The sequence below is a fragment of the Mercenaria mercenaria genome, chromosome 8 (assembly GCF_021730395.1).
Source record: "Mercenaria mercenaria strain notata chromosome 8, MADL_Memer_1, whole genome shotgun sequence".
Taxonomy (NCBI): Eukaryota; Metazoa; Mollusca; class Bivalvia; order Venerida; family Veneridae; genus Mercenaria; species Mercenaria mercenaria.
Window position 1 is genome coordinate 74,567,380 of NC_069368.1, and position 18,114 is coordinate 74,585,493.

The 18,114-nt window shown below is 36.3% G+C and overlaps 2 protein-coding genes across 2 annotated transcripts; both read left to right on the forward strand.

Annotated features, from left to right (window-relative positions):
* The first annotated feature begins 28 nt into the window (after positions 1–28).
* On the forward strand, positions 29–4,473 carry LOC128558907 (uncharacterized). The gene is made up of 3 exons (XM_053549195.1): positions 29–375; positions 786–897; positions 3,503–4,473. The coding sequence occupies exons 1-3, from the start codon at positions 214–216 to the stop codon at positions 4,471–4,473; spliced, it is 1,245 nt and encodes a 414-aa protein (XP_053405170.1). The 5' UTR covers positions 29–213.
* A 373-nt stretch (positions 4,474–4,846) lies between these two features.
* On the forward strand, positions 4,847–5,734 carry LOC128558908 (52 kDa repressor of the inhibitor of the protein kinase-like). The gene has a single exon (XM_053549196.1). It carries the CDS (start codon positions 4,847–4,849, stop codon positions 5,732–5,734), a length of 888 nt encoding a protein of 295 aa, XP_053405171.1.
* Positions 5,735–18,114: the final 12,380 nt, after the last annotated feature.

Consider the following 18,114-nt stretch of genomic DNA (forward strand, 5'->3'; position numbering starts at 1 on the left):
TTTCAATTAAGAATACAAATGGTACCAATTCAAGTTCAAGTTCAAAAACATACGGAAATGATACTAGTATATTACACCCATTCAGAATGACTTTACAGTAACAGCCGTAATATAGATCTACAGCCTATTAGATAATTCTTAATCAGATTTAGAATTATGGATCCGCATACTCATAAGTGTGTCGCATTTATATTACTTTTGTAAACAAAAAAAATGATCGACATTCAAACATATCGAGCTCGAATCGGACGTTTTTGTCCGAGAATGAAGGCCGTGTTTGACCTGGACACCCTGCATGCAGTAGGTGTCGTCGGATTCATTGGTATGCTGCTATTTATTGCTGGGATAGAGGTGAATCCAGGGCCAGTCCAAGTGGTAAGTATCACGTTGAATAATCCCGCTCTCTGAACTTTAGCCTCACTAGCCTGCTGCATCCAAGCAGCCTATCGACGAGATTCTATTCTGCACTGATATCGTATTAGATATATCCGAGACTCCGCAATTCTATGATTTGTCCAACCATTCTCACTCATTATCGAATTTGGGCACTATGGACATTGCACACCAGTTTGTTTCTATATTTAAACATCATGTAAATGTTAATATTATATTTAAAGCCAAGAGAAAATAATGTCTGCTGTGGTCGAATGGTATGCACACCCGCCTGTCACGCAGCGGAACACGGATCGAATCCATGAAGGTCCATTTTTTTTTTTTTTAGATACATGTCATTTGAATATTCTTGTTTTCATTTTAATGAAATATTTATTCCATTGGGTTTTCAGGATGAATTATCCATGGCATTGCTACCAGAGAAATGGTCGACCAGTTTCATTGCCATTAAGTCAACAGGCAACGGGAATTGTTTGTACAATGCATGTTCGTTAGCCCTTTGTGGTATGTAACCATTATCTGTTAGCAAAATGCGTATTTCATTTAAACTTTGGCCAAGATCTATATGTGATGTAATTGTCACATTCAATGGTCTGCTGCATGAAATTCAAATATCTTCACTCAGATTTTTTATAAAGTTACGGCATATATAATATTTTTTAATGTGGGCCGTCACGTTAAGAGGGACCCTCGTGCAGAATAAAGTTTTGTTGAGAAATGACGTTCGAAATAACGCTAGGTCTCTATGGTCTGGTATTTATTTAGTTAAAACGGCGTTTTGGCGGGTCACAAATGCATTGTATTTAATAACGTGCTAGTAGATCTACTAAAGCTCTTAGTCATGTTCGTATTATTGCGAAAGTTCAAAGATTTTAATAAAAATCACCGATTTATCCTTTTTATAAATAGGTTCTTCCGGAATCACGAAATACATCCGAAATGCAACACTATCAATGGCCCCTAGCCCCAGACTGGGTGGAACTCTACCTTTTAGTTAAACCAGATTATATTCAATGATCCCGAAAGACCAGAAAATACAATAGGGTTATTATAACAGTAGATTGATCTGGGATGCAGTATTCGGCTCGAGTGGATTTTGCCAGATCGGATCTCACGAGGCACGCAAGCGCCGAGTGTGATCCGACCTTGCAAAATCCACGAGAGCCGAATACAAAGTCCCAGATCTAGCTACTGTTATAATGATGTTTTTGTTATATACCTTTACCATTTTGATTCTTGGCTGGTTCTTGAACGAAATCTTCAATGTTTTATCGATATTAAATGGTATTTAGTGAAGTTTTTATGTGCGCTATTTATAGAAATGTGTCGGGTCATGCATATTTATGAAAACAGCCCGGCAGCATACAATACGGAATGTACAATATGGAATTTAAAAGGTACAATACGGAATTTTTGTCTGTCTGTTCATATTTAATTGTGAAATACAAGCCGATTTTTTTACAGAATTTATTTAGGTATATAATAAAAACGGATAACTGCACTATGTACGAAGCACGGGCGACTTTTTACAGCGGCCACACATCACTAAAAGCCAGCTACAGTGGTATATAAATAAGTCCTAGTAAAATGATCTTCCGGAAGCACAAAATACACCCCGAACACAGAAAAATGTCAGTCTCGGTTGAATTGAGACTGGTTCAATAAAATCTACATTATAGACACGAACAATCTACTTCAGTTTCTATGTATTTTAGCCAGCAGGGTGCAAAATTATTTTGTTCGCCAGTTGGCTTTGACCAATATACTATATGGTTTTGCTTCTTTCAGGCAACGAGAAATTAGCACACAGACTTCGACATGCAGTAGCTGAAGAACTACACAACAATGCGTACAGATACACGCAGAGCCACCCACTGATTACAAATTGCCGCTGAACAGAACATGTGTTTAGATGATATAGCGACTTTGTTTCAAACTGTAGTCTCGAATCCTGAAGATGAGCCCCTTTCCTTAACATTGGAAAATATTTCTGACTTTATAAAGGCTGAAGGTTTAAAAACACACGAGGATAAGCGATGGGCCTCAATTCTCCACATCATGGGTTTGAGCACTGTGCTTGGAAGAGAAATACGATCTGTTTATCCTGATGTGCCTTGGAACTATCGAGGATTATACGATAATAGTGTTTATCCTGCTGGCGATACGTCATTCACGTTTCCACAAGAGTGTGGTGAAGTATCGAATGATGTAATAATCCTATTCTGGACAAGAGATGGCGATTTCAGTCGAACTGACCACATGTTCGTTGCCAACCATGTAGTTCCCCTTTTTAAGAAAATACGTGAAAGTGAACGTTCTTCAAATATCGAAATTGATTCATTACCAAAAAAGAAAAGAAAAACTCAACAAAAGCTCGATTCATATTTTACAGCATCGGGTTCTGGTACTAACACTGAAACTGTCAACACGCCAAATACACCAACTACGTCTGTTCAGCCGTCCTCAGACCCAGTTTGCTCTGCTTTTCCAGATCCAGTCGGTTCTAATGCAGCCACTGTCTTAACGCCAGGTCAGATGTTACGGATTTTACACCGAGTATTTTGTATATTACTGCCAACTGCTAAACAATACTTCGTATCAAGAGTTTTTTGTTTACTAAAATTTATCATTACAATAGTAGGTGTTGATGTTTAATTCATAAAAGATAATCTCAATCGAGTTACCACAAGATGATCATAAAGAATCAAAGCTTTTAATTAGCTTAGTTTAAACTTATTTATTTTACACAGACTGTAAAACAAGTTCCTACAACTTGTATTAATCAGGCTCGATGACTGCTTCATGGGATTTCTTACCAGTATTCGCGCCTATTTAGGAATTAGAGAACTAGTAGAAGAATCGCGCCTCTCACGGGATTCGTCCTCTTGACCCGGAATCTGGCGCACTAGCCTTAGACAAAGACGCTGTTCAATGTTTTACTGATTAGAAACAGATTGAAAATAAATCAAAACGTTCAAATTAATATTTCTGCGATCGGTCATTTAAATCGGTTTGTGTTCTTTTGATTTCTTACGATATCTGGGATGCAAATCTGATTTAACCATCGCTCTTTTGTACTTTGAATTACATCCTGTATATATTTTTACAGGTGTATGTCCTGATTTAGCGGCTTTAGTATTCCGTCGTACAGAGCTGACAGATGACGAAAAGTACCACATTCTTACCTTCAATGTGAATAGACTCTTGAAATATCCTTCTAGTAAAAATAGAAGATATAACCCATCTTGGGAAACAACCTACAGCTGGCTGCGGTACTCGGTGAGTCAAGACGGGGTCTTCTGTGCGCCGTGTTTTGTGTTTGCACGCAAGGATCTTAGACACACCGAATTTACTTGTATGGCATTTAACGATTGGAAAAATTCAGTAGGTGCGAAAAGGGGCGCACTGCCAACTCACGATTCATCTCAAGCACATAGTGATGCAGTAACAGCTAGTGCAATGTTTTTGGACGTGTATAAAGGCAGTAGAGAACCAATAAATGCGTCACTAAGCACAGCCTTTTCTGATAAAATAGCTGGAAATAGACACCTTCTTATGGCTATTATTAAAGTTATAATAAAATTTTCATCTCGCGGAATTCCTCTCAGAGGAAGTTGGATAAAAGACCAAAACCGCAAAGACAGTAATTTTGACTACTTTTTAGAATGGATAAGCACAAATGACGAAAAACTTTACAAAAATCTAATAAGTAGCCCGAAAAACGCAAAATACACATCACCACAAACACAAAATGAAATTATTTCTTGCATTGGTGACTACATACGTAAGAAGATAGTGCGTGATGTTTCTGATTCTCCCTTTTTTTACATAATGGCGGACGAAACGACTGATATAAGTGTGACAGAACAAATGAGTGTGTGTGTGCGTTATATAGCTGGTAAGGAAATCCGTGAAGATTTTATCGGTTTTATTGAACTGCCAAAGACCGATGCCGAAACAATTACAGTTAAGCTAACTGAGAGTCTAAAACAATGGAATCTAGACCTATCCAAGTGGCGGGGGAAAGGTTTTGATGGGGCAGCTACAATGGCCACGTTAAAGGTGTTCACTCGCGCATAGCTGCTTGGTATCCACATGCTAAGTACTTCACGCATTGTAAGAGTCATTGTTTAAACCTAGTGGTTGTCTCAACATGCAGTCAAGTTCCACAGATTCGCAATTTTATGAACACATTTCAAGAACTTACTTTCTTTTTTCACAATTCTGCTAAACGCAAAACTATTCTGAGTAGACATATGTCAAATCCACAGTGTCTGATCTTTTAGCGGACACACCAGAGTGTGAAGATGAAAATGAAACTGTCATATTTCAGTGTGCTTCTAAAAGAAAAACTCTTCCCACACTTTCAGATACTAGATGGTTATCGAGAATTGACTCCATAAGCACACTTTTAGTACATTATGAGCACATCTACAATGCTCTGGGCGATATTATGGACGAATCGTCAGGTCAGTCAACCCATGATGCTTCAAGTTTTTTAAAATCGATGGAGACCTTTGAGTTCATTTTTACCGCATGTTTGACGCAGTACATTTTGGCATTTGTAAGACCATTATCGGTGAATTTACAAGCAAAGGATTGTGACCTGTTAAGAGCTCATACCGAAGCACGTAATGTTACAGATATCCTAGCAGCTATGCGCAACGAATCTGATTCCTTTGAAAAACTTTATGAACGGTCAGTGAAAATTGCTACACATATGAGCATAACACCTGGAAAACCAAGAATTGTCGGTAGGCAGAGACATCGGGCAAATGCAGGTGATAACACTTCTGTCCCGGACCACTTCAGGATTAACTATTTCTACCCGTTTTTAGATCACGTGATACTGCACCTTTCTTCTCGATTTCCAGAGCAACTTGGGGATGTTTTACAGGGAACTTATCTACTACCCAGAAATCATGACAAATTAACTAATTCCTCAATTGACAAAATAAAACAAACATTTGAAAATGATCTTCCGATGACCAGTCAGTTTGAAACTGAAATAATAAGGTGGAAACGATATAATGAAAACATTATGAAACCTATGTCTCTTCAAGATGGATTTGACAGATGTGACCAAAGCTATTTCCCTAACATTTGTACCATATTCCAGTTAATTTTAAGTTTACCTGTTGGCTCATGTTCGTGTGAACGTAGCTTTAGTGCTCTCCGTAGGCTAAAAACATGGACCAGTTCGTCGATGAAAAGTATTCGCTTGAATGGGTTAGCACTAATGTATATCAACAAAGACATTGACCTGGACAAAAATGAAATATTAAGACTTTGGAGCTCATCGGGGAACAGAAGAATTTCTTTGCCTTTGTATCCTGAATAATGCGAAAAATTTTGTATACATGAACTGTAGTTCAATAAAGCTAGTTTTACATTGTTACATGTCCCAATATACCTTATTTCCGAATTATTTTCTGTCATTTTATCATAAAAACATAATAAATCAGTACAAAACTACATTAAAAACACCAAATTTAAAGTAGTAAAACATGGTCGCAGGACTCTCCAGAATGCACCATAGACGATCTAGAGAAAAAAAATTTCAAGGGGGAGCATGCCCCCGGACCCCCCTAGACTGCCTCGGTTCAAATTTGCCTCTGGCTACGGCCCTGGTTGGTATTTAAACAGGTTTGTATCATATTTATCAAACTTACTTATCATTTTGAGATATATCAACATTCTTGCTAAATATACTGAGCCAAAGTTAGCTTTAAAACTGTAAACAGCATCGTTTAGGATAAACGCTTTGTCTACATTTCACTCAGCGTAGCACATTCAACAGAGTGAAAGAAATTGACACTCTCGTCCAATCAGGCAGAGTGTTGCATAAATCTTCCACTTTGATAAATTATCTATAATGCGTTATCAAGTAGTTTGATTCGCAAACTGAAGTCACGTGGCATAGATAACGAAAACGAATTTAGACGGCGTCGCCGAAAAAATATGTTGTTTTGTGATATACTGCTAAACCTTAATATAAAGATTTTTTTCAAAACGTGACATCATAATAACATATTTCAGTGCAAGTTTCATGAGTCATTGCACCGTGTTTCATGTATTAAGTCAGACTTAATACATGAAACACGGTGCAATGACTCATGAAACTTACAACAGACACTAAGGTAAATCTTGTCGCAACTAGACTGTCTAGTTGCGACAAGATTTACCTTAGTTTCTGTTGTATTTAACTACACGGTTGGTATAAAAGTACATGATTTAACAGCTTACAACTGAAGGTATAGAACAGCTTACTTTTACTGTCGAATCTGTTGTATATAACTACACGATGAATACGGTGCACAGCCCCCAAGTCAACTCTCCACCAGGGTCCTACTTCACCGTCAGTATGGAAACACGCATCTGCATATAAATTTTGTGTTGTGTCACCGTCAACACCAAGGGGAGATACGTAATCCGTCCACACACTTGACATAGATGTGGGTTTATAAAGGGCTAGATTTGTTGTACCTTAAAAAAAGCGAGGAATGTACATCCGTAATTATTATAAATTCCATAAATATAACACAGTTTATACATTTGCTTGCACAGCATCATTGTAACGAATTAGATTAAATCTAATAAAATATAAGACGAAACAGAGAGCCTTTAGCATGTGTTACAACATCTAAGACGGTAAGATGTAACATTGCCTCATACTTATATTTCAAATGTTTCCAACCTCACAATGCCATTAGATATAATATTACCTAACTCTTAAACCTAACTCTCATTATGTCTTCAAATACAGGTATACTTACCCTTGAAGAGTTTAATAGTATACCTTCCTTATGGAACATTCAAATGCATTATTAGCTCTGCGATTATTAACTCACACTTGAAATGTGAATGTTGCCTATCCATGAAGTCTTCCAGTCATAACTTTGTCCACTTCATACAGCTTTCAAATAGGCCATTTTTTAAAAAAAAATCCACTTTACACTTGAATCGTGAATGCTCCCAACCTTATAAAATCTACATTTTAACTAGAATTGTGAACGTTATTTACCTTACAAGGACTTTAAAACTGCACCTTAAATTCGAATGTTGAATATTCCATACCTCGTATTCTCTGCATTCAAAATGCCATAAGTCTCACACTAAAACTGTGAACGCCGCCTACCTGACAAACCTTTCAAAAAACGTAACTCAATGTTGAACGTTATCAACAACAATAGTTGTAACATTACCTTTAGGTTCGCATTGACGTTTGTACACGCGATCATTTGAACCCTGTCCATTTTCTATAGCACATGTATCCAAGCAACTGGTGTACACCCAGCAGTCCAGATTTTCTTCCTCGTACATGATAGTACAGCTTTCATTTGTCACGAGACAGACGGACAGACAGCTGACTAAGCTCATGCCGTGATGATAATACTCGTAAGGGACGGCCGATGAAACTTTGTAGCCAGCTGGCATCATCAAAGTATAGTCTCCGCATTCTTAGCATGAAAAGGTAAATAAACGTATTATGCAAGTAAAAATAACAGTATTATATGTCACCTTATACCCCAGTCACACATACGGCGCGGTTACGTCTAGCCACAGATAGAAACGTAGTAATCCGTATCGATCCGTACCCGAGCCGTACCTTAAAGTAGTAACCCGTATCAATATCAATCCGTAGGGCTCAGGTACGGATCGATACGGATTACTACGTTTCTATCCGTGGCTAGACGTAGCTATCCGCGCCGTATGTGTGACTTGGGTATACTGTATATTGTCTATCAGTGTCTTTCGTTAGATCTGTCAACAGCTTGTTTGCCGGTCAATAGCCCTCATTTTTATGGATATGCCAAGATGACTAAGAAACATAATGACCGAGCACGAGAAGTTTCGAAATGCATAATAGATATGCACATTGGCTTGATTTTGTCTCGAAGTTTCAAAAAGTAACCACGGTCATTTCAACAGCAAGCGGAGAACGCGCCGGTGTTTATAAAATCAAACTGCAAAAACTAGTAAGATAACGCCTATCATTGGCATTTGTTACGACTCAGATTTTAGGTCATATGGGGACTTTTGAAGGAAAATCCCAGGTGCCAATTTGACCATTTTTTCTTGCACATAGGTAGTTCCGCCGAGAGCTGGGGTTATGCACTCATTTGACACTTTCCGTTTGCTGGATATGGGATGCTCTTTTATATGACTTCATTCCAGAACACTTGCTTTTAATATGAATTTAGGGCATATCTCATTAAAAATAGTCTCGTATAATGTACGGTATACTCGTACCTGTGTCACAAGTCTTCCTGTGAACCACACTTCCCTCTTTATATACAATATGGTCAGCGCAACTGCTTGGGCGACACGCGCCGATCAGGGAGTCGTACTCTACACTCCAGACGACCCCGAAGGACAGACGCAACAAACATGCTTTTTCAGTAACCGATGTTGCCACATAGTTGTCTAAAATACAGCTACCCGTTACTTCACAATTGTAACATGTTTTTATGTTTTGTGGACAGGGCGGGCTGCTCAGAACCAAGGCGCCTGGTAGAAAATGGAAATATACATGAAGTTTAATTTTCTTGCATTTTGCATTTAGTTAGAAAAATAATTATATCTTAATTGAATCTAATTTTATTTTGGTTCAGCAAAAATATAGTTAATATGCAAAACCAAATTCTACTCGTGTAAACGGGAACGCAGGATTTATATAGAAAATGGTCCCTTATTTTCAGAAATTTCAAAAGTTAATAACATGTAAAATGACTTATTCTTATCGCATGAATGCCTAATATTCTAATAAAAGACATCACATAAAACACGAAAAATCTTACATTAATCACCCAAGTAATAAACACCAAAAATTCTGAATTTCACTTTCAGAATTCCTTTAAAAGGAACCATCTCTCATAAAATCTCTGTTGCATTCCATCATATGTGGATGGTAATATATTTTGTGACGCAGAGCTCCTTTAAAACGAATTTTGAAGATTAAGTTCCATGTTTCTTTTTTGAAATTATCTATGCCTGGGATAATTCAATAACGATTCATGTAACAAAGATTTTCGATGTTTATATGACATCATTTATCATGTTTATTAGATTAAACATCAGTGTAATAAAAGTAAGTTATTTTATAATTGTGATCTATCTTCTTAAGTAATTCCTAAATATTTCTATCATTTAGCAGCTTAATAATATCTGTCATGTGTTTACGAATCGGATAGAAATATCCGTCCCGAGGGCACCTGCGCATTGGGCGGTAGTGAGGCTTGCCGAATTACCGCCCATGCGCAGGTGGCCGAGGGGCGGATATTTCCATCCGATTCGTAAACACATGACTGATATTTTTTCTTGCATATCGTATACATGTTAGCATTTTATTCTGGCAGATTATTTTTCTTGCATACCGTATTTTGCAAATAACAGGTAGAAATAGTTTCTTTGTAGCACTCTTTCTTGTAGTAGAGAATGAACACAAGCGCGGGAAATTAACGTCCGTAGTGACGTCATGATGTTTTGCGTTACTCACAATAACAAAGTTCCACTTTAGTTTTATTGTTTGTAGCGTAACGTTATGTTCTTACGGTAAAGTAATGTATTTTGAATCGAGAAATATACTATAAGGTACGGAGAGAAACTATCAAGGCACCTGCTTTTTTCGTATTTTTACTTTAAGCCTCATTACCGCCCAATGCGCAGGTGCCCTCGGGACGGATATTTCTATCCGATTCGTAAACACATGACCGATATTATTATTCTGTTCTCGAATATTAACTACATTTATTATATCACGTATTTAAATCAATTCTATATCATTGTCGACTGATAAAATAAAAACAAACGCTTATTCTAAGCAGTCTACAGAAAATAGAGGCTTCCCGCTCTGGAAGTCAGCTTATGGCGGTTTTTTCTTGCTTCCCGAACGGAAAGTAGGCTTCTTTCCTATTCGGGAAGTAATGTCACCACTTTTTGACTTGTTTTATTTAAAAGGTCCTGTGCGTTAGAATATACATGGTATCATTAAATAATGTACACAATTATCAACCTAAACGAATTACCTAAATTTCTACCATTCATTATTTTTATAAATGATCTATGTCTCCCACCATACAGTGGAGACATATTGATTAACTCCTATCTGTGTGTCTGTCTGTGTCTCTGTCACAATGCTTGTCCGCACTCTAAGTCTAACATTTCTCATCCGATCTTCACCAAACTTGAACAAAATGTGTTTGCAAATAAGTCCTCGACCAATTTCGATAACTAGCAAAATCGGACTAGGCACTTTTGTATTATGGCCCTTGAATTTCTGCTCGGAACCACTTATCTAAACAACCAGACCTCCCAAAAATTACTGATCGGAACCACTCAGACCTCCCAGAAATAACTGATCGGAACCATTCACCCAAACCACCAAAACCACTTTGAATCACAAAATGATTAGGCACTTGTGGGAGACATGCGCTTTTCTCAAAAGCAGCTCTAGTATTCAACATTGGAATTATTTAATTTCAAAATTTCCCGAATTAGAAACGGCAATAGGGGTCAAAATGCTGTTTTCGACCTGGGTTATTTATGGCTCACTGTCACAGGGAAAAAGTCAAAAGAAAACATTTATTATTAAGGAAAACATAACTTTATTTCCAGAACGGGAATCTCCATTGCTGACAAAACAAACAAAAATGTTTTTTTTTACTGAAAAATGAACAAAGAAAAGAGGAAAGTAACATGTTGATGAGGTACATGCTAAATCTTACCTATGAGTCCATAGTGTAAACAAACAAGTCTCATAAATCTCATTTTCGTTGCCTTTTTGTCATTACAATATAATCTACATGACAAAAATTAAATTTATTAAGTCAGTGACTTAATTCATCTTGAGCAAACCTCCTGTTTGATAAAGATCTCTTAAATTACGTCTTTCTCGCCACAACGGAGTCAATATATCGGCAAGAAAATCTACTGGCATGTTGCCAATATCATGTGGAATTTTAGCTTCAGGTAAAACATATTATATCACATTTGGTTCAAGTTACATGTCCAGAAAGAACCGATCTGTAAATAGAATTCTTTTACCCTTTCTTTTTCATTTTAGAAATTAGGGCTTTGAAATGGTTCGTGTATATTTGCTGTTTTTATTCACGTGGTTCTTTCCCTTTCGAAATTAGAATGGTCTTTGGAAGAAGTTGCAACTTAGAGGTCACAACCTGTAAACTTTTGTTTTAATCAGTTTGTTAATCCACTAAACAGTCTTTTATCTAAATTTACAACCTTGAAATCAGTGCTTGCGTGCGTCTTTGCAGCCATGTGACAGAGGTTTGCTGGCATGCAGAAGTGATAAGAAACTGCGTTCTGTTTGCCTCGGCCAGCTCAAGAAACATTCAACAAAAAAGTCTGCCATGAACCATTGTACATTTTTAAAAACAAATTTGACACAAACTCGACATTTTTAAACAAATTTGCATTTTAATTGTCAACTTCACGCACATCTTTTTTTCGTGGATTGTATAAGTTACAGCTCAAAAATCACATAAAGAAAATCCGTGCTTAAGAATCTCGTAAAGTTGTTTTAGTTGTAAAGTTTTAGTTTCCAAAGGTATGTCAAAACTTAGTTGATAGTCCCACCGATCAAAACAGTAGACAAAATATTATAGTTTGAATAAAAAAGTTTATGAAAATAGATTTTCTGTCCATTCAGTAAAATAATGTACTGCGGCAGAACATAAGTGTTAGCTGTAGGCATATGTATAAAGTAGCTAATGCCATATAAGAATAAAATCATAATTATTAATGATTGATTTTAATATTAAAATCCCATGTACATTTCCGTTAAAACACGGAAGTCTGGCGTCACGTTGACGTATCATTTGGCGCCATACAGGCGCCGAGAAAGAGTGCTACTTTATTTGATTTAATGACGTTTCAGAAAAGAGACTGGTGTCACACACTGTACCGGTTATTAATCATTTAACAAATAATCAAGGCCTTCGAGTGGTTTATCGTCTAATTCACCACGGTTCAGAGTTCAGATGCGTAGGAATTGAACCACAAGAGCGTTAGCCCGAGTGGATAAATACCGAAGCATCTGAACGATGTTTTCATTCTGACATGCTCATTGAAATATTTTAATAGATATTATGCAGGACTTCATTTACCCGAGGAGTAATGAACCGGACGTCATGTGGCAATTTGTCGTCATTATTGACGTCAGAATGCTCTCTTACCGGTCCGCGCGTCAACCGTTGTTTATCGCAGAATATACAGAGCTTGATCTCCTTTGTTTAATTGGAAATCAAATCAAGCCATGTTAGAATTAACAAATAATCAAGGCCTTCGCGTTGTTTATCGTCTAATTTACCCCGGTTCAGAGTTCAGATGCGTAGGAATTGAACGCCCGAGTGGTTAAATACTGAAGCATCTGAACGATGAACCGTGGTAAATTAGACAATAAATCTCAAGAAGGCCTTGATTGTTTTCATTCTGACATGCACGTTGATATATTTCAATAGATATTATGCTGGAATTCATTTACGCGAGGAGTAATGTATCGGACGTCAGGCGGCTACATGACGTCAAAATTGACGTCATAATGCTCTCTTACCGGTCCGTGCGTCAGCCGTTGTTTATCGCAGGATATATTGCGTTTGATTTTCTTCTTTGTTTAAGTGGAAATCAATTTGAGCCATGTCAGAATTAACAAATAATCAAGGCCTTCGAGTGGTTTATCGTCTGATTTACCACGGTTCAGAGTTCAGATGCGTAGGAATTGAACCACGAGGGCGTTAGCCCGAGTGGTTAAATACTGAAGCATCTGAACGATGAACCGTGGTAAATTAAACGATAAAACACAAGTAGGCCTTGATTGTTTTCATTCTGACATGCTCATTGATATATTTTAATAAATATTATGCTGGGCTTCATTTACGCGAGGAGTAATGTATCGGACGTCATGCGGCAATTTGACGTCATAATTGACGTCATAATGCTCTCGCGCGTCAACCGTTGTTTATCGAAGAATATACAGAGCTTGATTTTCTTCTTTGTTTAACTGGAAATCAATTCGAGCCATGTTAGAATAGACGTTTAAGCACTCCTAAGTTGTTTCGCGGGATGTGTTACTTCCCGTGTTTTAACAGTGTTAAAACACATATTAGAGTCGAAATAATATTTAGCAGAACCATGTCAACAATAAGAATCGGTTATGCGCCGCTACGCACTTTATGCCGCATCGTATTGCTGTCATATGTTAAAACCGGTCATGGTTAATTTCTAAATTACAACAGACCAACAGAATATATAACAGAATAGCAAATACTTTATCAAACGTGTAATAATCCATTGATGACTATGGACATTTTTTTTACATAAATTGGACAAGCTGGAGCAGCCTCTCTCTTTGGCATTTCCTCGGCCAATAAATATTAAAGTTTGTAAACGAGTACGGAATATTAAATATTTTAGCTGGCTTATAATCATTTATCTGAACACATTAGCTTAAATAATTGTAAGTTCATTATTTGGCCTATCCTGTGTACTTGTATGTAACAATATCGCATATATAAACAACCTTTGTACACCTGTTACATTCTGTTCGTTCAAAGTTGACAAAGGCAGCTCATTCAAAATTGGAATCCAAATAAAAAATACAGATAATTTCAGAGGAAAAAGCTATATAAATACACTGGTTTAATACGATGATGATATAATTTACAGAAAGAGAAAAGTTTGAAGTCTATATAAATATTTACCTACAATTCTTACAATTTCTTTTTTACTGAACAAGAAATTTATGCAACTCTACATATTTGCACAAACTATAGATTGCAAATTTGCATTTACATTATCAATTATAAGAACATAATGATCAATTACTCATATAGGAATTGTTAAATATAATGAAACAAAAATTGATATGTTAGCATTCCGTCGGTCTTTGTTGAACGGGAAAAAAGTAAAAGGAATAAGTAGTTATGGCACCTGTCGACATTAACAAAGAAATTGAAAGTAAGATGACATGGGGAATTCACTGATTTTTTCCGGCCCGTCTGGACGGATCGGCATTACTGCACTGAAGTACAGCGCAATAACGGGTCAATCGGGGCAGTGGATAAAGACCTAGGTGGATATACATATTTGTGCATATAGGTCATACATGTAATAAAAATGCTTAAAGTCAGAAACAATTTTACGCCGTTGTTTACTCTGCGCATAGGTTGAATTTGACTTAAATACACAATCTTCCTCAAAATAAACCCCACGCGAAGCGTTTTCTTCCTTCCTTTTTTCTTTGAGGAGAGATTATGTCACATATGATCCAGTTCTCACGTGTTAAAGGGACACGTCTCCAGATTCTAAACAAGATTTATATAAACATTCATGTAGTCTGTAAAAAATATATCTTAAGAGCTATTAGTCTCTTTCAAGACACAATATCAGTTTGGTGTGAAAAAGAAGAAATTTAACCTTATTGTATCAGACAAATATATATACATATACTCCTAAAGAACAACTTAAGTCATACTGATTGATCATTTCTCAATATTATATTTTGAAATTGGGATTTACATCTAGAGGATGTCCCTTTAACAAGGCAGACTAAAATAGGAATTCCCAGAAATAACTGATTAAATTAGCGATTACGCTTTTTTAAAAATCTTGTTTAAATATTTACTTTCTTTAAGAAAATAAATATTTGTCAAATATGTTTTTCAATAGTCCATCTTACGTCTGCTATATAAATAATTAATGTCTTTTGGATCCACATTGAGCCATTGTTTATACAATAACGTGCAATAAAGACTAAGGAGCAAAATTCTAAATTGGCAACAGTATGTATTCAAATCAATATTATCAAAGGCGAACGGGTTGGGTCACAAGTTATTCCATTATCAGAGTTAGTACATTCTTATGATCACACGTGTGTATTAAAGCTAGTTTTGTCAAAATTAATTGGAAAACGGTTCAATAATCTCATGTAGTAAAATTATTTTAAAGGAAAGGGTAACTATATTAATAAAAAAAGAAATGTCCAAATTACAGGAAACTAGGTTTTTAAACATTCATTACAACATCATGTTCTGTTTTAAAAAGGGTCATGTTCTGTTATACATATCAGATTGCATCTAATCACGCTGTGCAAAAGTTCAGATTTAACAAGCTTATACATGATAAAGTACCGTCATAAAATGGAACATACCGAGGCTGTAGGTTTTCTACTTTAGTAATGGTACCCTTGACCTTGACCCTAGTGACCACCCCCCCCCCCCCCACCCCCAAACCCCTAAAACTTTGTCTCCGATGCAAGCTACCCACAGACCAAGTAATATTGGAATAGGTCCTTTTAATTCAAGTTACTGGGTGGAAATCGTTTTGTTTTCTGTTTTAGTAACGGTGACCTTGACCTTGACTCTAATGGTCAAAATATTTTCCAAGCGCCCACTCGGTGTGAATACCTGCAGTCCAAGCTTCATTGTCTTGTGTCATTCCTGACTGGTTATTGATTCAAGCTATTGAAAAGAAGCAGGTTTTCTATTTTTCATAGTGTTGACCTCGATCCCTGATCCTAGTGGCCCCATTCTTCGAAATCTCACTCTCTGACTCCATGCAAGCTACCTATTTACCAAGTTTCAGTGCAATCGGTCACTTATTACTAAAGTTAAGGAGCGGAAATTCGCCAATCTAATCATGAACCGTTTCTTTTTTAAAATCCTGATTAATAAAATAAAAAGTCACCATTTTCTAGAGAAGAAAAGTTTGATTTACCTTCCCCACCTACCGCCCTCCAATCCAAACAAAAAAGGACGTCGTTGTTTTGATAACTTATCAGGTATATCAGAATTTTTTTATAAACAAACTATTAAAGAAAGTGGGGGGGGGGGGGGCAATCGGTACCTGAATGAAAGCAAATATGAATTTTGCGCAGTCGAATGAGTTAATGTAAACAAGATCATTCAAGAGGGTATAAGACAATTTCGAAACGCTTCTGAAATAATAATATTAAAAGAGCGAAACTATCTGGCAAAAACTTTGAATAACAAATTTCAGTGCGTTTTACTAGTAATTCAGCTAATATATTATCGCACATTTTTGTTCTAGAAAAACCTTTCGAAATATATGGATCAAGAACAAACACACATCTTACATCAATTAAAAAAGAATACACGCATTTCTGTTAAATGAACGAATTCTGATATATGTACTTGCATAAGGAAATAAAAGAGTGGTTAGTTGTCTGCCTTTTACAAACATGATGAATTATCAGACATAAAATTAAATATATGCACCAGGTATCACTAAATAATGACTCCAATTTGCATTTATTGTGTTTCTTTTCCTTAACAATAAAGCACACTTTTCCTTGAATTTAGAAAAAGATATTTGTAATTTGTGATGTATTATAGAAAAAGCGGCTACACATGAGGAAAAAAATAATAAAATGACATAGGGGCCTAAACAATTTTAATTAAAAGTAGTTCGAACATTGAGTATATCGCTGTAAAGGTATGTTACATTTAGAAACGGCACCCTTCGTAATTTTAAAGATATGATAAAAACATCAAAGGTTACAACCAATTATTATTATAACATTAGACATTTTATAGATTTTGCTATATATTTAAAAATGATACAACCATGTTTATTTGAAGGCATGTGCCGCTAAGAAATCTTGTATGGAATAGTTTTCATCTGTGCCGCAAGTAAGTGTTGTTATATTTTCTGGTCCTTTGGGGCCATTGAGTACATTCATTTTTACCGTAATAGAATTCCGCTTAAGTCGGTGCTAGGGGCGTGAGGGGTGTCAAGTTTCACTACCTCTCATGAACAGACTCAATCAAACCGAGTCTGTTATTATGTTGCTTGGTTGCGCTCTATGTTGCATTTCAGATTAACCTTAAACTGGTTGTCCTCGTAGTGTTCTGTCTGATCCTAACAGCTTACACCAGACCAGCGTATGTATTCTTGAAATGTAGGAATATTTGTTATTTAATCCCTTTATCTAAATGTTTGGCTTTAAAGTGCCCAAAATAATATGGGAAGTCATGAAACCGGCCCTCTTGTAAAACATTGCCATGACCTTGAAAACGATGACATCGCTTACACTGATACTGGCTACACTGAAATGTTTATTAAAGTTGGTCACATAAAGTATATTAAAAGAAACAGATTGCTCTTATAAACAAAATAAAAAAAAAACGTCATTTGCTGGAGAGAAATAATTATTTTGGTAGAGCATTTTTGATTTTCGTTCATATTGTAAAACGGTACACTATTTGGACCCCGTGACAATGTTCGTAAGACCCTCTGCTTTTTATCTGCATGGTTGAATTTGTAATACTTATTACTTGGTGATGATGTTGGAATAGAGTCCATAAAACTACAGCTGTCACATAAAAGGTGCAATTAATAAGCTTTACCAAATTGATTTCATCTACATCTACGGTGTACTGCCCAACAATGCAATACTGATTATAACTGGGAGGCGCTTAATTGTCAGGGACAGACTGTTAAAAGATAAACAAGCTCACTAGGTACAATTACATAGGTATGGTGGCATATAACAATAGGCTTACATATACTCAGCTTTTTGTTTTTATTTGTCCTTTAGGAAATTTCGTTGACGATTAAGTCATACAAGTTGTTGATTCCGTAATTAATTGGCACATCATGTGCATCGTACGGTTTCATATTGTCCGGATTTTTTACGGTACAAAAAAGAATTTAACCATGAACAAGCGTCTAAACGTTAGAACG

Bases quoted from the DNA above. Each gene is read 5' to 3' on its own strand.
- LOC128558908 (XM_053549196.1), top strand. From the start codon at position 4,847: ATGGACGAATCGTCAGGTCAGTCAACCCATGATGCTTCAAGTTTTTTA.
- LOC128558907 (XM_053549195.1), top strand. From the start codon at position 214: ATGATCGACATTCAAACATATCGAGCTCGAATCGGACGTTTTTGTCCG. The intron at 376-785 runs GTAAGTATCACG...TTGGGTTTTCAG, and splicing joins ATCCAGGGCCAGTCCAAGTG to GATGAATTATCCATGGCATT. The intron at 898-3,502 runs GTATGTAACCAT...ATATTTTTACAG, and splicing joins ATGTTCGTTAGCCCTTTGTG to GTGTATGTCCTGATTTAGCG.